Source organism: Panthera pardus, unplaced genomic scaffold, assembly GCF_024362965.1.
Source record: "Panthera pardus isolate Hobbes unplaced genomic scaffold, ASM2436296v1 HiC_scaffold_24, whole genome shotgun sequence".
NCBI lineage: Eukaryota > Metazoa > Chordata > Mammalia > Carnivora > Felidae > Panthera > Panthera pardus.
Window position 1 is genome coordinate 13,895,460 of NW_026526810.1, and position 23,384 is coordinate 13,918,843.

The following is a 23,384-nucleotide window of genomic DNA, read 5'->3' on the forward strand; positions in this document are numbered from 1 at the left end:
TAAAGTAAGCTAGAAAAAAAGAAAATGTTATTAAGAAAACCAAGGGAGAGAAAATATACTCACAGTACTATATTGTAAAATTGTGAGTGTAAATGGACCATGCAGTTCAAACCTGTGTTGTTCAAGAGTCAACTGTATTTAATGTCACTGAACTGTACACCTAAATATGGTTAAAATGGCAAATTTTGTTATGTATATTTAACTATGATAAATGAAAAAGTGGGGTTATTTACGGTTGAAGCATCTGAAATAGGAGGATAAATCAAAGCCAGCCTTTGCAGAATACTGTTTTCATTTTACTTTTCTCTATGACAAGATGTCTATATAATTTTTTTAAAAAAAATGTATATTAGTACTCAGTTCTTGCAATAAATGTATGACTTGTTCGAAGTTACATTCCCTTCCTCTTTTTAAAAAAAATTTTTTTTAATGTTTCTTTACTTTTGAGAGAAAGAGAGACAGAGTATGAGTAGGGGAGGCGCAGAGAGAGGAAAACACAGAATCTAAAGCAGGCTCCAGGCTCTGAGCTGTCAGCACAGGGCCTAATGCGGGGTTCGAACTCACAAACCATATCATGACCTGAGCTGAAGTCGGACACTTAATTGACTGAGCCACCTAGGCACCCCATCAGTTTGTCATTTTCTGCCTGTAAGCACTCAAGTGCACTCAGAAGGATCCAGGCCACATCACAGGCCTTACAGTCGTCACTACTGCCGTAAGAGTCAAGCATGGCAGCTACTCGGGTTCACAAATTACATGCTTCTGTTGCCACTTCATCTGTCAACCACAGTTCATACCTTGATTAATTGTGATGCAACTGTATTCCATGGGTTACTAGCATCCTACCACCCACCTTTGGCAAGTTCAGCACTGCACTCAAGGTTAAGAGCATGACCAAACCAATCCCCAAATCCGGTCTTTAGGGGTCTACCTCCTAGGACCACTCCCAAGACCAATTCTGTCATAGTCTAGGTCTAATCAAGAGGTAGAAATGACACATTGTTAAACAAGGAAAATCTGGTAAAAGGAATGATTAACTATGATAAAATAGTAACTGTGAGATATAAGGAAACTCTGTGTGATACCTTAGAGCTGAGCAAGAATACTTGAGGGACAATCTTGGAAGGGGTTCAGACTTTATGGGAGAAGGTATGATTCAGCCAGCAAATAGCAGACAAGTTGGTGGGTTTAGGCAGGCCAGAGCTGGTTGAGGGTTGTTACCCTCCAGAGTGCAGGCAGGGAGCAGGCGATTGGCAACTGATGGTGTGCAGTGGGAATTCAGGCACTGGCAGGGGCAGAAAGCCTTGAGAGTGTGCAGGGCGTGCAGAGGGGATGACAGTGCAGTACACAACCCTCCAGACCATGACAGAGTCCAGGGTGTGGGAGCTGGATCTCACAAGCCTGGATCATGACCTCAGCTGAAATCAAGACTATGACGCCCAGCCAACTGATCCAGCCACCCAGGTGCCCCCAGATGGCTTTCTCAGAGATAATGAGAGATGACTCTTTATCTTATGAGTTTTTTTTTTATAAAGGGTTACTTGCAATTGTGTGTGAGCTAAGATACTGTTTGTATTTTACCAAGGAGAGGAAGGACAGGCTAGGAAGATGTGTTATTGTAAGAACCTGAGAATCACCTATTAGATTCATTTCAACAAGGTGTGCTCAGCCTGTTACAATATTTTTTCATGTATACACATCACCTCTTTAAACTGCTAAGTGCTGAGACAATTAAAACTATTAAGGTGCACTTCTTTGTATGTGGCTCATCACTTAGCCCTGGTGACTTGCCATGATAAATGCAAAAGAAACGTTGTGGCTGGTAAGAAAGACTACAGTGATCGATAAAGAACTGCTTCAGTTTGAGACGGGACTTCAAAGGAAGACTAGAACTGTAAGTTTGGACACAGCACTATCTAGCAGAGAGGCCTAACATTATTAAAGATTCGTCCCCTTGAACACTTCTTGAAGGTTGCTAAGCTGAAGGCTTCAGGACAAATGTCCAGGAGTAACTCTGAAACATTACCACTTGGCACTCTTCCTAACAGGGACTTTCAGATTAAGGGAAATAGTGGCCCTCTGATGAAGGAGAAAAAAGAAAAAGAGAAAGAGAAGAAAGTGGGTGGCCTGGGAGTCAGAAAACTTGAGTTTCTGTCATTACTGATTCTATCCAGCTTTTTTTTTTTTTTAATGGAGGTGGAGAGGACTCAAGCAACCTTCCAGATCCGTCTGCCTTTATCTTTCCTGTTTACATACAAGATAGTAAATATATTACTTCACGAAAGGAAAAACACTCCTTTGGTATTTACACAACTGACCTCCAAGTGTTCCCAGCAGGACACTGGAAGTACGTGGGAGTTCAGTTTACGTTTTTTAAAACTACTTGCCCTTCTTTCTAGTTTCTCCCCAATCTCTTATGGTGCACTGTAAAGCTAAAACTCACTGTCCCTATTGCATTTACCTCATCTACTTCTGTCCCGGCCTTGCTGTCAGTCCCCTTGGGCAGGTTCCCTCGCCTCTTTGGGAGCCACCTATAAAGAGGGGCAACGTCAACTGCACACACTTCCCAGGGTGGCGGTGAAAATCAAATACTATACGGAAACCCCACGCTAACCGGAGACATTCCTTGGATATACCTCCTGCCCACAGGTGCAGACAGAGACCACGGAACGCGCCTCCTGGGGGGGTGGGGGAGACAGAGTGCAGAGGATGTGGCTGCTCTGGCCACCCGCCGCCTCCTCCAGCCCCCGGCCTGCGCGTCCCGCGCGTCCCATCCCCCGGCGAACCCCGGCCGCACGAGGTATTCACCTACTGCGCCCGAAACAGCCGCCACCGCCTTCAGTAGGCTCGCCATTTTGGAAAGCGACCCACTCTTTCCCGAGGTGCGTCAGAGTGGGAGAGGAGCTCGGGCGAGGGGCAGGGCAACCCGACCGGGGGCGGGGCATACGATGATTGGGGGGGGGGGGGCGTGGCGAGCGTCGGTGTGTTCTTGTGGTGCGGCGGACGAGCTCCCCAGTGTATCTAAAGAGGAAACTTAAACGGAGGAGGCGTCACCGCTATGAGCCCCTCAGGACTACAAAACAGAAAGTTTGGAGAAAGTTCAAAAGCGCTAGAACTGATCAATGGCCCAGTGAAAGTTCTTGCACTGCCACTGACTCTGGCAGGGGGTGGGTCCGGAACTTCTGAGCGACGGAACCTTCGCCTCCAGGGTCTAGGCTGCGCGAGGCGCGTCTTTGTGGCGCGGTTTCCGGGCAGCGCTTTCCCTTTACATGCGGCGCTGTGTGGAGAGTTGCAGACAGCAATGGCCCCGCGGGTCTGGCGTCGACGAACCCTGGAGCGGTGTCTGAAGGAGGTTGGTAAAGCCACCGGTCGGCCAGAGTGCTTCCTCACGTAAGTGAGCAGAGCCGGACTGTGGGTGAAGCCCGGGTCTCAGCGTGGGTGCGGACTCATGGCCCCCAGCGAATTCTGGAGTAGGGGGAAGATAAAGGGAAGCGTACACCTCTTTTTCCCAAATTTCATTTACTTGACGCACACTTAGCCTATCAAAAATTTTAAACTTGTTGAAAGCTGTACAGTGCAGATTTCCGAGTCGTGTGCTAACCAAACTAAGCTCAGTTATTAATGCCCAGAGGCTTCCATTGAGTCTTAACGCACCCCCCGACTCTTTACACACAGGCGCGTGCACCCTAGGTTGGTTGCTCTTTTCTCCAATATGCTCTCAATCCACCCAGTGCTTACTTATCCATATCCTTCATTGGAAGTATTAAGTTTGTCGCTTGCCTGTCCACCTCCACTTCTTGAGAATTAGGACTGTCTTTCATATCTCTTGCCAGCATAAGCTCTTTGTATTGTGTTGAAGGACTTAAAATACGTTGTATGAAAGTATGGCTCTCAGATTTATATTTCAAACCCGACCTTTCCCTTCAGCTTCAGGCTCACAGCAACTACAGCCACATATTCTTTCAGCATCTCAAATTTAATATGTGCAAAATGAGCTGCTGTTTCTATTTAATTTCCTGTACAGTGCCCTCCGTGATACTTTTTCCCCATGCTCCACCCTGCCTCCCCTATCTCAGCAAACGGCAGCTCTATTTTTTCTGTTGTTCAGACATATAACTAAGCGACTTCTTTGCTATCTTCCTTTTTTCTCATTTCTACATATAATTCATCAGCCAATTCTGTCGGTGCTGTCTCCAGACTGTATTCTGAATTCGACTGCTTCTCACAGAATCTGCTCCCCTAACCCCTGCACAGTTCTTCATCATCCGTTGCCTGGATGGCTGTCAACCTAATCACTGTACTTCTGTAACGTTTCCTCTACTGGCCGTCTTTCCAGAGTGTAAATTCTATCATTTTGCTTCTCTGCTTAAATTCTTCTGATGGCTTCTCTTTATACTTAAAATGGCAAACTCTTACCTCTGAGCCCTGAACGATTCACCTCTGATTCACCTCCCATCTACCTCCCTAACCTTCTGCCTCCTCCATCACACTCCAGCTATGCTGGCATTTTTGTTCCTCAGACTCACCACGCTCATTTCCATCTTAGGAAATTTATTCTCACTTTTTCCTCTACTTAGAAGATAATGTTTCCAGAGCTTTGAAAGACTATCTCCTTATGTACAGGTGTCGTCTCAGACGTCACATCTTCAGAGAGGTAGTCTCTGACACTCTTGCCAAAGCAAGTTTTGACCATTGGCTGACTGAATGATGGAGTGGCATATAACATAGCAGAGTTGAGCTTTTTTTAAGACTAAGATTCACTATATATCTTGAAGCAAAGAGGTGTGTAGTAGTTTCCCTGTCTAAAATCCATACAGCAGATTCACAGACACTTAGCTGACTCTTTTTTATATATTAATGTGGCTCATCTGCAAGATAATACACTCTTGGGAGCCAGGATCTATACTTAAAATTGGTATTTCATTCAAGTTTGGTTTTGCACAAGAGTTGGGCTTTTTTTGTCTAATTCACAGTGCTGTGAGATTATTATCTATAATTATAAATCTCTTTAAACTTCCTCCCCATGCCCCCTTAATAGGATTCAAGATGAATTGGCATCAAAGTTCACTTCATTAACAAAAGTACTTTATGATTTTAACAAAACACTAGAGAATGGCAGAATCCACGGAAGTCCTTTAAAAAAACTGGTGATAGAGAATTTTGATGATGAGCAGATTTGGCAACAACTAGAATTGCAAAATGAACCAATTTTACAACACTTCCAGGATGCAGTTAGTAAAACCATTAAAGACGAAGACATCAGTCTTTTTCCAGAGAATGAAGAGCAGGAGTGTGAAGAGGATGGCTCAGAGGTGGAGGCTGATGGCCAGGAGGCCCTCGAACAAGATTTGGAGGAGGAGGAAGTGGCCGACCTGAGTGGTGATGATCCTGCAGGGGATGAGAAAACGAAAAACTCAAGCACAATTGATCTGAGGAAAAGTCCAGTTTTCAGTGATGAAGATTCTGATCTTGATTTTGATATCAGCAAATTGGAGGAGCAAAGCAAGGTGCAAGACAAAGTGCCTAGGAAACCAAGAGAGAAGTCCATAGTAGATGATAAATTTTTCAAACTATCTGAAATGGAGACCTTTTTAGAAAACATGGAAAAAGAAGAGGAACAAGAAGGTGATGAGGAGGAAGATATTGATTTTTTTGAAGACGTCAATTCTGATGAAGATGAAAGAGAACTGCTTGGAAGTCAAAAACCTAAGGTAAAGTCTTGGGAGAGGAGAGAAAGAGGACTTTCTACCTCATATGAGATTTTGTTCTGTTTCTTGAGAAGAGGTTTCAAATACCTCAAAACTCATCAGGGCACGAGTGAAGTATTTAGATCTGTTGAAAACTGGACTGGAAAAATTAAACCAAAGCTTATCACAAAATATTTCTTTTGTAGCTTCACAACCATAACCACACATGTTAGAGGTATTCAGAATTTCCCTTAAACATATTTTCACCAAACACTAAAAATGATAATAAGTGAAAGGAAGGCATCTGTTTACTTTAAGCTGAGATATCTTGGAAATAATTATAGTTAGAAGATTTAGAGATAGGAATGTTGTGCTCTGTCTTCAGTTACAATGAATCAATACTTCCTTCCAGTTTGTTACGGTCTAGTAGTTCTTTCAGTTTTATAGTAGTGTTGTAGTTGCCAGTTTTCCTTATAAAACATGCATACACAGGGGCTGGGTAGCTCAGTTGGTTAAGTGTCTGACTTCGGCTTAGGTCACGATCTCACAGTTTGTGAGTTTGAGCCCCGCGTCAGGCTCTGTGCTGACAGCTCAGAGCCTGGAGCCTGCTTTGGATTCTGTGTCTCCCCCCACCCCCCTTCTCTCTCTCTCTCTCTCCCCTTCTCTCCCCCTCCCCCTCTCTCCCCCTCCCTCTCTCTCCCCCTCCCTCCCTCCCTCTCCCTCCCTCCCTGCCTCCCTCCCCCCCCACTCTCGAAAATAAACGTTAAAAAAAAAAGTCTTTAAAAAAAATATGCATACACATATATGCATGATTTAATGTGTTTTTCTCTTCTTAGTCAGAAGTTTGAAAAGTCTTTTCATTTTAGTCAGGTAAAAGTTCCAGAAACCTGAAATACAAAGACTTCTTTGATCCAGTTGAAAGTGATGAAGATCTAGCAAGTGTTCATGATGATGAACTGGATCCAAAGGAAGAAGACGAGGAAATTGCTGAAGAAGAAGAAGAAGAAGAAGAAGAAGAAGAAGAAAGCATTTCTGAAACGTGAGTAGTTTGAGTCCCTTACATTGTAAGCTAGAACTGTCCACAATTATATGTGTGTACTCATAGTTGTCAAATATGTTTATCCTAAGAAGCTATATTCTCTAACATCAGATAGTCTCAGGGTAGCCAGAAGAAAGTCTCTGAATTTAAAGAGTCATTAGAGATCATCTAATGAAGATAAATATCACCGGCAATCAGATCTTTATTTATTTGCTTTTTGTGCCAATAAAAATACCTTACTGTTATTTTTGTGAGATAAGTTTGTACTATAGATTGAGAAATATTTTCTATATATTGTACACTTTTTGTTCTGTTTCACTGAAATAATACCTTCTGGTCCTTAATAACTGAATGACTTTGGAATTCTGAATATATATTTGCATTAGGTATACAAAAGAATTTAAATTACTAGACAATAAGTTTTGTTTTCCTAATGAAAAGTGGTGTATTATTGTTTTTCATAAGTGTTTTGGTATTTATAGGGATGAAGATGATGACTTTGAAGAAAGTGAAGACAGTAAACAACATAAAGAAACCTCAAAAAGAGTGACCTTTGCTTTGCCAGATGATGAGGAAAATGAGGATACAAATATCTTAAATGTACAGAAGGATTCTGATGAAGTTAAATCCTCTTTTGAGAAAAGACAGGAAAAGGTAATGATTAAGAATTGAAGGAATTTTGTATATACTTACCAGGACTATGGGACTCCCAGATAACTAATGTACACTGTTTTTCTTGGCTGAATGCTTAATTATCTTTTAAAAACAAAACAAAAATCTTGCTGCTATTCCCTACAGCACACCATATCCAGATGCCCACGTGGAAGGTAGCTAATTTGTAAAAATCAGTGCTGCATTTCCCACCCTTTGACTTTCAGTTTGTGTTAAAAGCTGTTTTTTTTCCCTTTGTCCCTGGTTTCTTTATACCTAGTGGCATGTTTTTCCTAATTAGCTGTCTTGTGAACCTCTCTTTGTAGCTCTTTCAGCTGCTCTTAAGGATACTGCTTCTTTCAGATGCTCTGTGGATGGCTCCACATACCTGAATTTTAATTAATGCCATCTCAAATACATTTTCTAAAGTTGATAAAAATTATCTCCTGTGACATGATTTCAGGCAAATGAAGTATCATTTGCAAATAATAGATAACAGCCTGGCTCCAGTTATTTGTGTCATTTAACCACCTTAAAATTATATCACGCAATTAGAAATGAGAATAGGCAAATAAATATACCAAGGATATCAAAAGAATTATTAGCAAAAGAGAATCTGAGTTAAATCTATGATTGTCAGATTGTCCCCAAAGAGATAGATTTAAAGGGGGGGGGGGGGGCGGTACCTCGTGGCTGAGTTGGTTGAGCGTCTGACTTTAGCTCAGATCGTGATCATGATCACGCTGTTCATGGGTTCACACCCCACATTGGGCTTGCTGCTGTCAGCTTGTCAGCGTAGAGCCTACTTTGGATCCTCTGTCCCCCTCTCTCTGCCCCTCCCCCACTTACACTCTCCCAAAAATAAATAAATATTTTTTTTTAAAAAAAGGAGGAGGTGGGGAAGCACTAGGAAACAAAATAAGAAATTTCATTGAGTTAGTGTCTTTCCCTCCCTATATCCTCCCTAAGATAAAGACAAGCAGGTTTAGTTTTATTGGGGAATTATATCAAACTTTCAAGAAGTAGAAGTAATGTTGTTTAATCAATTTCCACGTACAAAAAGTAAAGCTTCCAGACTTTTTTTCTTGTGAAGCTATTAATAACGTGATACCCAAACCTGACATTAAAACACATGCACACACACAGTTTCATTTATGAATAGTGATGTGAATATTCCAAATAGCATAATGAAAGACTGACAACACCACAGCCAAATGGGCCTCATTTTCTTGATTTAGGAATAAGAAATCTATTAACGTAATTCTTGGTTGTAACAGGATAAGGAGAAAACTGTATGGTTCTCTCCATATATGTCAAAAAGACATTTGATGTGGGCACCTGGCTGGCTCAGTCAGTTAAGCATCTGACTTGATTTCAGCTCAGGTCATGATCTCCAGGTTCATGGGATTGAGCCCCATGTCCAGTTCTACACTGTCATTGGTCATTGTGGAGCCTGCTTGGGATTCTCTCCCTCCCCCTCCCCCACATACATGTGCTCTTTCTCTGTCTCTCAAAAATACATAAACTTAAAAAAAGACATTTGATGGAATTTAGTATCCATCCTTAATTTTTTTTCACCTGCAGTGAAATACAAATGCATTTAACCAAAAGGTGCCATCATGCTCAGTGGTAAAATTCTAGAAATAGCCCTTTAAAATGAAGAGTAAGACAAAATGTCCACTATTACCTTTACCACTGTTATTTAACATCCTTGTGGAAGTGTTAGTGCAACTACAGTAGAAAGAGATACGAGGTAAGGAAAACTGAAATGAGCATTAATATTTGCAAAGGATACCAGAAAAACCTAAGTAGATGAACTGAAAGCTATTAGAAAAACAAGGGAATTCAGTAAGGTAGCTTTCAGGCTGGCATTTTCTACACTGTAAAGTCATTATAGGGCTGCCTGGGTGGCTTAGTCGGTTGAGCATTTGGCTCAGGTAATGATCTCATGGTTTGTGAGATTGTTCCCTGTGTTGGGCTCTGCCCTGACAGCATGGAGCCTGATTGGGATTCTCTCCCTCCCTCTCTCTGCCCCTCCCCCATTTGTGCTTGCACATGCTCTTCTTTCTCAAATAAACTTAACAAAAAAAATAGGGGTGCCTGGGTGGCTCAGTCAGTTGAGTGTCTGACTTCAGCTCAGGTCATGATCTCATGGTTCGTGAGTTCAAGCCCCGCATTGGTCTCTGTTCTGGCGGCTTAGAGCCTGGAGCCTGCTTCAGATTCTGTCTCTCTCTCTCTCCCCTTCCCCTACTGTCTCTCTGTCTCTCTCTCTCTCAAATATAAAAAATAAAACATAAAAAAAATTTTTTTAAGAAATGAATAAATAAAAAGTTATAGATGTCTTCTAAAAGTTAGAAATAATTTGGATTGGGGGTGTGAAGTCTAATGTTCAAATAAAAATTAATTTTGGAATGCTCTAATAGTTAAAATTGATAGTGGCTTGGGAATGGATAGATCATTTGACTAGAACAGAGCCCAGAAATCTGTCCAGAATCTTCTGGGGGAATTTAGTATGTTATAAACATGGCATTTCAAATCAATGAGGGAAAGAAGTCATCTGCAGTGCCTCACCCCACCTCAGGTGTTAAGAATAGGAAGTTACTGTTGGCTTAATAATAAAATGGTGGCAAGAAAAAACAAAAATGTATTGAGAAATAATATATTTCTTGCTTTTGCGCTTTTTTTTTTTATAACGTTTATTTATTTTTGAGGCAGGGAGAGACAGAGCATGAACGGGGGAGGGTCAGAGAGAGAGGGAGACACAGAATCCGAAACAGGCTCCAGGCTCTAAGCTGTCAGCACAGAGCCCGACGCGGGGCTTAAACTCATGGACCGGGAGATCATGACCCGAGCCGAAGTCGGATGCTTAACCGACTGAGCCACCCAGGCGCCCCGCTTTTGTGCTTTTAAAGTAGTTGCTTTTATTCAGCTATAAGCCTGATTTGTTTCCTAAATGTGTAATAACTTTTTGTTCCTTTCTTAGATGAATGAAAAAATTGCATCTTTAGAAAAAGAGCTGTTGGAAAAAAAACCTTGGCAGCTTCAAGGGGAAGTGACAGCTCAAAAGCGACCAGAGAACAGCCTTCTAGAAGAGACTCTGCACTTTGACCATGCAGTCCGCATGGGTACGTGAGCCCATGGGGCTCCTGCAGATGTTCGTTTCCATGTGTTTTCTATGACTTTATTTCATAGGAAGATTTGAAATGATATTTCTTTTCCCCCAACTTTTTATTTTAAAACGTTGCAAACATACAGAAAAGTTGACAAAATAGTACAACAAACACATATATGCTATTCAGCTGGATTCACCAATCGTTAACATTTTGCCATATTTGTTTTCCTTCCCCTATGTATGTATGTGATTATCTGTGTGTACTTTTTTCCCCTGAATCATCTAAAAGTAGTTTACCAATATTATGACACTTCATGCCTAAGTACATTTACATGTATCTTCTAAGAAATAGGACATTCTCTTATACAGTCACAGTACTATTAATTTACCCAGGAATTACTGTTATGCTAATTCATGCCTAAATCCATAATCATTTCTGCTAGTGATCTGTATACAATGCCTGGTATCATTTTCTACTGATGAAATTGTGAACTCTAGCCAGGAACCCTGGTCATCTCATCAAACTCTTTCTTGTATCTGTGAAATCAAAATGAATTTCCATTTTATTTAGTTCTAGAGAGATTGGAAAAGAGGGTGAGTACCCAGGTGCATGGACTAAAAGTGTTAGCACTGATTACTGGATATACTCTACTTTTGTGGTTCTCAAACTAGAGGGAGCATGAGAGGGCTAGTTAAACACAGATAGGTGGCCCTTTCCCCCCACCTTCTGATTCAGGTGGTGTGGAGTAGAGCCTAAGAATTCACATTTCTAACAAGTTCCCAGGTGTTGATGCTGCTGGTTCAAGGACTACCCTTTGAGAACCTCTGGTCTAGTGTATACCTACCTCATGAGTACATGTTCTGTTTCCTTTAGCTCCTGTGATTACAGAGGAAACCACCCTTCAACTGGAAGATATCATTAAGCAGAGGATAAGAGATCAGGTCAGTAAGAATGAAATTTAACTGAACTTAAAATTCACTGGAATTTTTAGAAATAACATATGAGTATTTTGGGAGCAGGACCAACACTCTTCATTGTTTTCGTAGAAATTTTGTTTATATCAGTTCTTCATTTAAAGCTTAAATCTACACTGAAGGCTACTACTGCTTAAGTCTGCACTATCTTTCTTTTGTTGTGTGAGGCACTGCCTTTCACTAGAGCTCTGGAAAGCCTTGTGCTTGAGGAGAAGGGGGAGCCAGAGCCACTGCCAGTCTTTCCTGTGCCTTGCTCATCTGCCTGGTGGCGCCCGGTGAAACTGGTAGAGGATGACAGGTGTGGTGACTGATTCTGACTTGATAGGGTCATACTTGGGACCTTTCATCTGGCACACAGTATCTGGGCACAGTGTGACAAAGGGTTTATTTTTTTCAAATGTTAAAAACCTAGCAAAGTTTTTGTTTAAGAATTGATTTTATTTTGTAAACTTAGAATAAAATTGGGCATATGACACGTACAATAAGAGATGGCTTTAAAATGTGTATAGTGTTTGCTCAAAATACGAAGAGTTTGAAGGGTGGGTACTGTATGCAGAGTATCCTTAAATTTGAAATGAAATGAGAAACTCAAGTATTGACTTGTAAACAAACCTTGATGGGGAAATGTGGAATTAAAGGTGGTAACGAGGAGAAAGGTGCATTTAAAACAAGAACAAAAAAGAATACTTAAGTAATGCCCTCTTTATTTTTCATAATACCTATGTTTGGTGACTTGAATAGTCATTTTACATATTGAAATTAATTACTTTTTGCTACAATTTGCTTACCCTGGAATGATAATAAATATTCCAGAGGAAGAGTCTTAAGTGAGCTTAGAAAGAAATGATAGATTTTGTTAATTTATGGTCCTTGTGCCTTTCATATTTCAGGCTTGGGATGATGTAGTACGTAAAGAAAAACCTAAGGAGGATGCATATGAATATAAAAAACGTTTAACGTTAGACCATGAGAAGAGCAAATTGAGTCTTGCTGAAATTTATGAACAGGAATACATCAAACTCAACCAGGTGAGGACTCCCCGAAGGCAAAGGCATTGTTATTAAAGTAAGAGAAGCAGACAGCTGGCTCTTCTGGTTCTACTGTGATGGCTGAAAGTCAGGAAACAAATCTTATGCTCTTGGTTCACCTCATTGAAGTGTGAGACAGTGTGTTAGAGAGGTTACAATATGACCCCTGAATGTGAGGGGGTAGGGGAACTTGTTTTGCAGTTAGTCATTGTTCACCCGATTGTTCCAAAGGTAATTATTAACTTTCTAGAAATTATTATAGTAGTCCCACAATTTTAAAATCACTTCTCTTTCATTCTTTAGAAGTTACCAGTATAACATTATCTGTGAATTCATTCACGTGTTTAGGTCTGGTGGGTTATGTGGTTTTGGTTTTGTTTTCACTTAGATTCTTAAAAAAACTATCTGGTTAAGTAGGACACAGTAATTTCCAGTAATATTATATTACCAGTTAGTGATTGGATTATTTTTCCACATTCGATTTATTCAGAATGTGGTCAGTATGTACTTGGGGGTAAAATGGTATTTTTTATTTGCAAAAGCCATTTGATTAATTAATGCCACTTTCACAGCAATAGCAAACCGTGCCCTTGATGCTGCTTTTAAGTTGAAGATCTAGAAAGATTTGAATTAAAATTCTTCCTGGCTGCTCTGCAACCCAAAGTGGTAGTTGAAGGAACATATTATTAAACATTGCCCGGCTACTTTGAGAGGATTCAGTAAATACAGAAAGTATTTTGTAACCATGAGAGTTAAAAATGTGTAATGGGACAGCTGTACCAGCTCTGTAAATACCAGTTTTATTGAGGTCTCAGAAGTCAGTAGTCAATCATAAGTTTTTGAGTATGGATTTAATTTAGGCTAATTCTAGACCCATTCAATTAAGAGTTAGTCTGGGGATAATGATAAATATTTCCTGAAGTTTGGTAGCTGTCCTAGAGGTAATAGGCAACGTGATAATAAATAGCACATGAATGAACTTCTAGTTGTATATAGATGATTTCACAGCCAGCCCCACGTCGGGCTCTGTGCTGACCGCTCAGAGCCTGGAGCCTGCTTCAGATTCTGTGTCTCCCCCTCTCTCTGCCCCTCCCATGCTCGTGCTGTCTCTCTCTGGGTCTCAATAATGAATAAATGTTTAAAAAAAATTTTTTTTTTAAAGATGATTTCACAGCCATTATTATCTGGGATAAGGCAAATGACACGTGGAGGATAAAAAAATGAGTTAAGTTAAACTAAAGCAGTGACAAATGCCTGGACGTGGCTGGAAAGTGGGCTCTGGTGACAGAATTAGAAACAGACCTGGATGCATCTCTGGTATCAAGGTGGTGCAGGCAAAGAGCCAGTGGCTTCCCTGTTCTGGTGTGTGTGGTTTTGTTTTGTTCTGTTATGCCTTGATAAAAAAATAAAGAGTCTTAGCCTTTTAGAGTAAGCATTATGGGCAGAAGGAAAAGGGGATTGTGAGCATTTGGGCTGTTTCTACCTTTTGGCTGTTGAGAATAGTGCTGCTCTGAACATATGGCTACATGTATTTGTTTGAGAACGTCTTTTTTTTTTTTTAATTCCTTTTTTTTTTTAATGTTTATTTATTTTTGAGAGAGAGTCAGAGTGCAAGCAGAGGAGGGGAAGAAAGAGAGAGGGAGACACAGAATCTAAAGCAGGGTCCAGGCTCCCAGCTGTCAGCACAGAGCCCGACATGGGGCTTGAACTCACAAACCATGAGATCATGACCTGAGCTGAAGTCGGACGCTTAACGGACTGAGCCACCCAGGCGCCCCTGAGAACCTCTTTTTTAATTCTCTGGGGTATTTACTTAAGCGGGGAGTTGCTAGGTCATACGGTAATTCTCTGTTTAACTTCTTGAGGAACTGCCTGATTCATTTCCATTGTGATGGCACCATTTTACATTGTCACCAGCCACACACAAGGGTTCCAGTTCCTCGACATCCTCACCACCACTTGTTATCTGCTCCTCCCTTTTCCTAATGATAGCCATCCTAGTGGGAATGGCTTAGTTCTTGACAAATAAATACCAAGGGAATTAAATTGTAAGTTCTGAATCTTAGAGGTAGTGATTGCTGCAGCTCCTGAAGTGCAGAGCACATTCTTCTTTGGCTAGTGCTGGCACCGTCATGGTATTGAGAACTTGAATTCTGCCTTGTAGTGTTTTTTTTGGAGCCTTGATGATGAGAAATGGGGAGCACCCTTATTGACCTTCAGGGTTTTGCCCTGTGATTTGTATTAGGCTGCTTAATCTGATGTTGTTGAATTCATTTCCTAAGCATAAAACAGCAGAAGAAGAAAATCCAGAGCACAAAGAAATTCAGAAGATGATGGATTCCCTCTTCTTAAAATTGGATGCCCTCTCGAACTTTCACTTCATCCCTAAACCGGTAAGTGTGTTAACATTTCAATGTGCAGTCAGAACAAATGTGCCTTTAATTCCTCTTTGAGCTTTTGTGAGGCTAGCACTTTATTTGGTTTTAGATACAAACCTATAGGCATTCCCTGTAAATTACAAGCAGGGCCTGTCTTGAGGAAGGCTTACATCTAGTCCTGGACAGTTCTGGCTTCCTCTGCTGATCCAGCCTCATCACCAGATGGGCCTTTGCCAGACCTAAAATCTTAGCCACAGGGTCTCTTCATTACTCACTCTTTCTTGTTGTTCAGTCTTGGGTTGTATTTTCATCCTGTGGTGTGTCTGGAGACCTGTGATGTCTGTACCTGCTGAATATTTTCTGAATACCTGCTATGTACCATATTAGGTTCTTTATGTATGTGAACCCCTTTTCCCCAATTTTATTAAGATAAAATAGACATAGTGGTACCTGGGTGGCTCAGTCGGTTGAACGTCCAACTCTTGATCTCAGCCCAGGTCATAATTTCACGGTTCGTGAGCCCCCATGTCGGGCTCTGCAGTGACATCGAGAAGGCTGCTTGGGATTCTGTCACCCCCTCTCTCTGCCCCTACCCTGCTTGCACTCTCTCCCAAAAAAAAAAAAAAAAAAAAAAAAAAGATGAACTTAAAAGCTAAAATAACATTGTATACATTTAAGATGTACAACAGTGGTTTGATATAGAGGTTCCCCCATCGTCAGAAAGTAGAATGTTCCTATGAAACGTTTCGTAAGCCTAAATGGATAAACCAAAGAAGCAATTACCATGAACTAAATGGAAAAGTTTTTGAGCTTTTCAGACCCCAAAAAAGAACCTCTCCTAGGCTTTTCTGTTACTTCAGAACCAGTCTTGTAACGGATGCACAAACACGTGGAGATGCACACAAATGCTCACAGACACAGTTTAAAGCTCTGGTGGCCTGATGCTGAGATGCCGAGTGTGGTTCCTGCAGAAGGAGCTGGGCAGGGGAGCTCAGTGCAAAACAGATGCTGAACACTACTTTTGCTTTCACAAAAGTAAAAATTCTTTTCAGATTTCTTTCAGTTAGCAAAAACAGGTACTAATCTAGGTCTTTTATAAAAGCAAAGTGGCCTAACATGAACTTTGGAAGGGCACAGAATACCCGCATGTGTATATTGTGAAATGATTGCCATGGTAAGTTTAGTTATCCATCACCCAGTGTAGTTGCAGTTTTATTTCTTATGATGAGAGCTTTTATAATGTACTTTCTTAGCAACTTTCAAATATACAATACTGTTAACTCTGTCTGGAACTTCTCTTATAACTGGAAGTTTGTACCTTTTGACTACCTACACCCATTTCCCCCACTCCCTGGTGGCCACTCATCTGTTCTCTATCAGTTGGGGGATTTTTTTTAGAGACATCTAAGTGAGATTGTTACCCAAAGTTAAATGGAAAAGGAAAGAAGAAGCCTCAGTTCTCTTGGCTGCCATGGTAAATAATTACAGTGAAACAAAAGTAAAGCATAGAAAAATTGTATTCAAGTATACTCCACAGGAGGAGCCTGCCAGTCAAGAGAGACACAGGCCCCAGAAACTCCTGAGTGTGGACTTTGATCTTTTTTTTCTTTTGGGTGGGCCCTAGGGTCACAACATTTGAATGACAGACCAGGATTATATAATAATTACCCAAATTCTCATGTCTTTTCCCGAGATGTATTTGAAATGCCTGCAAGGGTAGGAAGCCACAACATTATTTCTGTTCTGGAGACATAGGTCAAATAAGGACAAGGGGCTGCTCTGTGCACAAGTGCCACATGCACAACACACTTAACTCTTCCTCTGCCAGGACGTTGTAACCACAGACCCACTGCTAGAGGGGTGGGTTGTGGTGGTCCCTGGGTGGTCTCCAGTAGAGCTCTCCATCTGGATGTCGAAGGTCCATCCTCCTGCTGCTCATGCCTAGTTTCCTGCCTAACAAGATCATACAGTATTTGTCTTTTCTCCATTTGACTTATCTCACTTGGCATAATGCCCTCAGGGTCTGTCAGTGTTGTCACAAATGGCAGTATTTCCTTCTCTTTATGTCTAAATAGTATTCCAGTGTGTGTGTGTATACCATGTTGTCTTTATTCATTCATCTGTTGATGAACACTTCTATTGTTTTCATGGCCTGCTATTGTAAATAATGCTACAGTGAACACGGGGGTGCAGATACTTCTTGGAGCCAGACAGGGGCACCAGCTTGGCTCTACATATGGTCAAGGCCGCTGGCTGGGATCTCTACTTGGACACTGCTGCAAGGAGGAACCTGGTCTGCCAAGATCCAAGCACTAATTGCTATATGCCCTGCCCTTGTTCTGCATCCTAGTCTGATCCCCAGTGGTCAATCCCCACAGACTTTGGTGATCCCTATGACACCGACATGATTGGGCCTGTCTAGAAGTGTCCTACGATGCTGGGGAGTTACAGGTCTACTTAGGCTCTCTTCCCACTGGAGAAACCCTAGGTCCAGGTGGTCTCTCACAGTGGGGTGCTGTGCTGGCTGGGGGGAGGGATATGGTCAGAGTGTAGCCTGTCCTACCTTTCTAATGCAGTCCTTCTCAGTCTCTGTGGTCCAGGGGGTTGCTTCAGCCTCACCCTTGGGTTCTGGGATTTTCACAATGCTATCTAATCCATGGATAGTTGCTAGTTGGTCTTGTGAGGACAACTAAAGTTGGGATCAACTTGTGTTGCCATCTTGATGATGTCAGTGTCCCTGCACATTAACTCGATCCACAAAACATTAAGGTAGATGCTATTCTTTCTGTTTTGCAGATCAGGAAACCAAGGCTTAAGAGGTTGGGGTGGGGGGGGTGGGTGGTGCCTGGGGGCTCAGTCGGTTAAGCATCTGATTTCACTTCAGGTCATATTATGGTTAGTGGGTTCAAGCCCTGTATCCAGCTCTGTGCCAACAGCTCAGAGCCTGGAGCCAGCTTTGGATTCTGTGTCTCCCTCTCTCTGCTCCTCGCCCATTCTCTCTCTCTCTGTTTCAAAAGTAAACAAACATTAAAAAAAAAAAAAAAAAAAAAGGTTGGAAGGGTTGGATCTAACTCTGGGTCCATGCTGTCCCCATTACCTCATGCCCCCCTGTGCCAGGCCCAGACCTCCAGCGACCTCTGTCTGTCTGATTCTCACCACACTTGACTCAGTGCCTCTTTACTCTTTGGAGCTGCCTCTCCCACTCACTACACTCTGTGAACCCATAAAATGTGCTATGCCTTCCTTTTAGTACTTGCCAACCTATTGCCCCTTTGTGTTGCCTAGAAATGAGATGTCATGAATCTCAGAGACTAGTCTAGATGTCAGAAACCTGAGTCTGAATCTGCCCCTGACTAGCTTTGTGAATTAGACAAATTGCTTCACCTTTCCTCTGTATAGAAGAGGTAATCGCTAAAATCCTTCGGATTCTTTGATGGTTAGGGGATTTTTCCTGTGTGAGTATCTTGTCTTCTAAGACAGTCTGCTTTTATCACCTGGCTTTTTGTTTTGGGTTAATCAAGGTATAATTTGTATGACAGTAAGTTTGTGGTGGCAGGAGCCATTTTTAGATACCAAAGTGCCAAGTATGGCTGTGGAATAAATGAAGAGAGGAATTTTCATCCCCTCTTGGCCAGCAGGTCTTACTGTGAAAAAGTTACTAATATGAAGAACATGATCCCTTCCTGTGCCTTACAAGACCGTACGTGATCTGGCTCCCTCTCACCCCTCTAGTCTCCATAGCTTGCTATCCCCCAGCCACACTGGTCTTCCAGTGCCTTCAGTGAGCAGAGTGCCTCCTTCCTCACATCTTCCTGCTGGACTTTCCTCCTCCTGTTAGGCTGCGCTTCCTTCTTTCCATGGTTGGCTCCTTCCTGTCTCTGGGGTCTCAGGCTGAGTGCCATCTCCTTCCCGCATTCGTCACTGCTCTGCGCATTTCCCTCATAGCACCATCACCGTCGTTGCTTGATGGCTAATTGTTCTCTACTCGTTTCCAAGCCAGCACAAATGTGTTTTGTTCACTGCTGTTTCCCTGCTCTGTTCATCACACTAACACAGAGCCTGATATGGGGAATTAGACATTCCGTGGAATCTTGGGAATTAAAGAAGGAGAGAATGCATTTGGGGCTACATGCCCCAATATAGAAGCCTTTCTTTTTTCCTCTTCAGAAATGTAGAATTTTTGGTACATGTTCCTTTTAATAGGAACTTTTTTTCATACTCAGTTTGGTATTTCACAATCTCCATAAACCCTATTGACCAGTCATAATTTTTTTTTTCTTTTCTGGGCTGTCTCCGTTTTCTCTGTTTCTCTTTAAATTACAGAATGGAACACAACGTTACTAATAAGTAAGTGAACAGTCAGTAGTCCAGTGGAAGAAATTTTTTCTTTAACACTCTGACATTGTGTGAAATGTCCTTTTTATTCTTTCTGAAATTTCCCGGGACACACATCTGTCCAGTTAACTGGGGTAGGGACAGGACTGTGGTAAGGAAAAGGAGTGTGCAAAGGGATCAGTGACACACTCTGTAGTAGAGCCCCCTTTCTCCTGAGTCTCAGTGCCATGTTCTCTCCAGGGCACCTGCTGTGCCCCACACTTCCATCTCTTACTCTCTTCTAGCCAACAGAGTCCCTGTCCCTGTGCCCTGGTGCCCCTCAGAGATGTGCAAGAATTAGATACAAAGAGCATTAGTGTAAGCATTAGGTAAATAATCAGTAGTGTTCTGATCAGTATGAAACCTCTTGTAATTTCTGAATTTCCTGGGAAGTTCTTTCAAAAAAAAAAAAAGGCACCTGGGTTCCTCAGTTGGTTAAACTCAGGTCATGATCTCACGGTTTGTGGGTCCAAGCCCCGCGTCGGGCTCTGTGCTGACAGCTCAGAGTCTGAAGCCTGCTTCGGATTCTGTGACTCCCTCTCTCTGCCCCTCGCTAGTGTGCGTGTGTGCTCACTCTCGCTCGCTCTCTCTCTGAAAAATAAACATTAAAAAAAAAAGACTGGTGAGCATTGCATTCATTTCTCCTTTTTATAATTAATAGGTTTGATTTATTTTGATACTGTTTTAGTTTTCCAAAGGAGTTCTGTATCATTTCATATTTCTGTTTATAAAGTTATGTTTTCAGTAGCTGGAAGATGACAAAATTTGTTTATCAGGTAGTCTATTTTGACTCATTCCTATAAGCATTTTTCCTTGCATCTTTTTGTATATATTTCTTATTGCTGGCCTTTTTTCCATAACTGAAGACAAGGTAATATTCACAAATATCAATAGATTTATTTAACACTAGATAGGAATGTTTGAAAATGTCCACATCTGTTACTGATGGGAATAATTTAGTAAAATTAGGTGAAAGAACTGGTGTTGAATATGGCAGAAATGTTCCGCAAAAGTGCAGAAATAAGGGTTCTTGGTGTAGTAATGAGAAAGAATAGTTCCTAAAACATGCAGATTATTAATTCCTTAGGTAGCCCATGTTGCCCACTGACACTGCCATCATTCCAGTTATCTTAAGATTTTTGCTGTCAACACATCTCATATTTTAAATAATCTCCATAGAGTATTTTGTATAGTATGCTTTAATAGGTTCACAATACAAATATTTTGTGTTAGGACCATTTCTGACTTCCTATTAAATGTGTTGTCTCTTTTCTAGCCTGTTCCAGAGATTAAGGTTGTGTCAAATCTGCCGGCCATAACCATGGAGGAGGTAGCCCCAGTGAGCGTTAGTGACGCAGCTCTCCTGGCCCCAGAGGAAGTCAAGGTAAAAAGCCAGTGTGGAAACATTAAGGTTTTTTTTATAAGTTGGTATATAGCTAGATCTCTACTCAATGTCATTTTCCTGGAGTTTTAAGTATAATCAAATAATAGTGTTCAGTTTTCTATAATCAGATATTATGAGGTACAGATAGAATTATTAGAAAAGCTGTTTGTAAATATCCCATATCTATATCTTGTTATAATCCAATTTGAATACTATCAGTGATACTAGGTTTAAAATAAATTGTTTATGTTGCTCATATACTAGTAGTCCTTTAATATCAGCATTTCCCCCATTATTTTGTTCATTTAATGCTTATCAATAATAGAATCAGTTTCTAGAATAGAACATTTGAGTTATTAGAAGACGTGGGACATACCAAGTGTAGGCAGTCCCTACCTCATGAACACTGAAGCTCATGCAGTAAAAAGAAATGATGGTTTCTAACAGGTCTCATCTTCCCAGCTGGCCTGGCACATGGCTCTTCGTCCCTCCTCACTTTGCTGCACCCACACCCATCCCTTTTAGCACTTTTGCCACCTCTACAGTTGACAGCCTTGGCAGGATAGGCTGGCAGCTGGGGAGAAAAGAGAGGAAATTGATCGTCAGTATATAGATATTTCCCTTCCATTTTGGGGAACCCCTCCTGCCGCCAGTGGCTGTCATCAGCAGCTTGGCGCTGAGGTTGTCCCTGGAGTCTTAAGTGCTGTAAGGGGGCTTGCTTCTGGGACTGTCAGCTTGCTAACCTAGCTCTCCAGGCTGCCTTTGTGATGTGCTGATGTAGCCGAACTGTCACTGTGAGAGTCTGCTTCATCAAAGAATGAGTTCCAGGCCTAAAGAACTGAGCTACCAAACTCTTTGGGGTGCAAATAGGTACTGCGTACTCACTCTTGGCTGTAGATACACAGCCTATTGGTCACGCTCTGTGGACTTGCTTCCCTTCTAATTTCCTGAGTTGTGTTAAGTTAGATCAACTAGGGTGCCGGTGATTATTTTAATAGGAAAAAAATAAAGCTGGAGATGTAAAAACAGCTGCTGAGAAAACAGCTACAGACAAGAAACGAGAACGGAGGAAAAAGAAGTATCAGAAGCGTATGAAACTAAAGGAGAAGGAAAAGCGGAGAAAACTGCTTGAAAAGAACAACCCAGATCAAGCCGGGAAATACACGAAGGCAGCAGCTTCAGAGAAATTAAAACAGCTGACCAAAGCAGGCAAAGCTTCGCTATTAAAGGTAAGGATGCAGGAAGGAAAACCGCAGAACGGGGCCTGTGTGGGGAAACTGGTGGCAAGTGGTAGGTGACATCGATCCACGGAGGGTCAGACCCACCTGACGCTACCCACCTGCCTAGTGAGAGGCCGTGGGTGCCTGGCTGGAATAACAGCCCAAAGCACATGGCCCTCCCTGACGTGGGGCCTGGCAGGAGTTTTTCTTCCTACTCACTCCTCCTTTAAGTCACAAGAATATCACAGCAGCATAAAACGTATATAAAATCTCTGTGCAAACTGATGTGAGTTTTCATAATTCCTTGTCCATTTATGGATATTTATATTTCCATATACATTGTTGTAATCATTTGGCTTTTTTTTTAACTTACAAGCGCATTTTATAGTGTGAGTGTGTTACTGTCTTTAATTGCAGGATGAAGGTAAAGACAAAGCCTTGAAGTCATCTCAAGCATTCTTTTCTAAATTACAAGATCAAGTAAAAATGCAAATCAGTGATGCAAAGAAAACAGAAAAGAAAAAGAAGAAAAAGCAGGATATTTCTGTTCATAAATTAAAGCTGTAATATATTTTGAATATAATGTAAATATTAATGTGTAAGCTTATATTCTGTCATTGTTCTGTTTTATAATAAAATTTGAGAACTTTTCTTTTCATGAATGGCAGATATTTGAGAATTCCACAGTTTGAAAAGACAAACTCCCAACTGTCATTGGAAAACCCTGAATTGCTTCTTCTGGGCATGAAGCTGGATGTAGCTGCCAAGCCCCTTTACACACTGTGTCCTTGCTGTGGCCCAGGTGAAGGCCAGCATGGGCCCACCAGCTGGTGAGCAGGAGCTGGTCTGCAGGCTGACAAGGGCACAGGAGCCAGCCACCCCTGTCACAGGCAGCTGTCTACAGCAGGGGTCCTCACTCTTTGGGGTCCTGACTTTCTTCTCCCACTGCTTGGTCATCCTTCTACAACACAGTGACATTGCCATGCTCGTGTCTTACATCTTTCCCTTTGGGAGGTGATCTCACGTCACACGGACAAAAACTTCATGTAGCCTATAGAGTAGTGTCCACAGTCAGATGCAGAGAGGGCAGATACAACCTAGATGTGATAGAAGGTGAACACGCAAGGAAGGTAGACTGGCAGATGTGGTGAATCTTCCGTGACCACCAGGCTCTCGCCTCCCCATCCAGGGAAAACTGCCTTTTGTCCAACAGGACCTCATATTATGCTTTGGTGGAAATGCTGTAAGCTTTACCTCCGATGGGAAGAAAATGAGAGCAGCTTTTCCCGAAGCTGTTTCGGTTTTTCATCCACTGGGAACAATGAGTGGGCAGGAAGAGCCTGTGGCGGGTTGTGTCTTTAGGTCTCTAGCTCTCAGTCCAGCCTTACTGAAAGTGTCATTTGGTTTTAGTGGTAATTGGAGTATTCTATGGCTCTAAGAGTTCCTGCTTTCTTTTTAAATTCAGTTTGCCAGTCCCCATTCAACTGCTGGCTTAGTTCTCTTTCCCTTGAGTCTTTCTTTCATAATGATTAGTCA

General features: G+C 41.8%; 2 protein-coding genes across 3 annotated transcripts in view; one reads left to right on the plus strand and one right to left on the minus strand.

The window, feature by feature from the left end:
• The window catches only part of MCEE (methylmalonyl-CoA epimerase), a 28,982-nt gene extending 26,022 nt beyond the window's left edge, over positions 1-2,960 (minus strand). Inside the window, exon 1 of one of the 2 annotated variants that reach the window (XM_019460049.2) lies at positions 2,813-2,960. In XM_019460049.2, coding sequence (XP_019315594.2) covers positions 2,813-2,945 — 133 coding nt within the window. In that variant the 5' untranslated portion in view covers positions 2,946-2,960. Of the gene's footprint in view, positions 1-2,808 lie in introns of both variants that reach the window. The other variant, XM_019460050.2, reaches the window with a different exon arrangement.
• Positions 2,961-3,249: 289 nt separating this feature from the next.
• On the plus strand, positions 3,250-22,510 carry MPHOSPH10 (M-phase phosphoprotein 10). The gene is made up of 11 exons (XM_019460046.2): positions 3,250-3,390; positions 5,039-5,711; positions 6,554-6,726; positions 7,209-7,380; positions 10,361-10,502; positions 11,364-11,431; positions 12,355-12,492; positions 14,775-14,885; positions 20,521-20,628; positions 21,627-21,857; positions 22,266-22,510. The coding sequence occupies exons 1-11, from the start codon at positions 3,302-3,304 to the stop codon at positions 22,413-22,415; spliced, it is 2,055 nt and encodes a 684-aa protein (XP_019315591.2). The 5' UTR covers positions 3,250-3,301; the 3' UTR covers positions 22,416-22,510.
• The last annotated feature ends 874 nt before the right edge of the window (positions 22,511-23,384 follow it).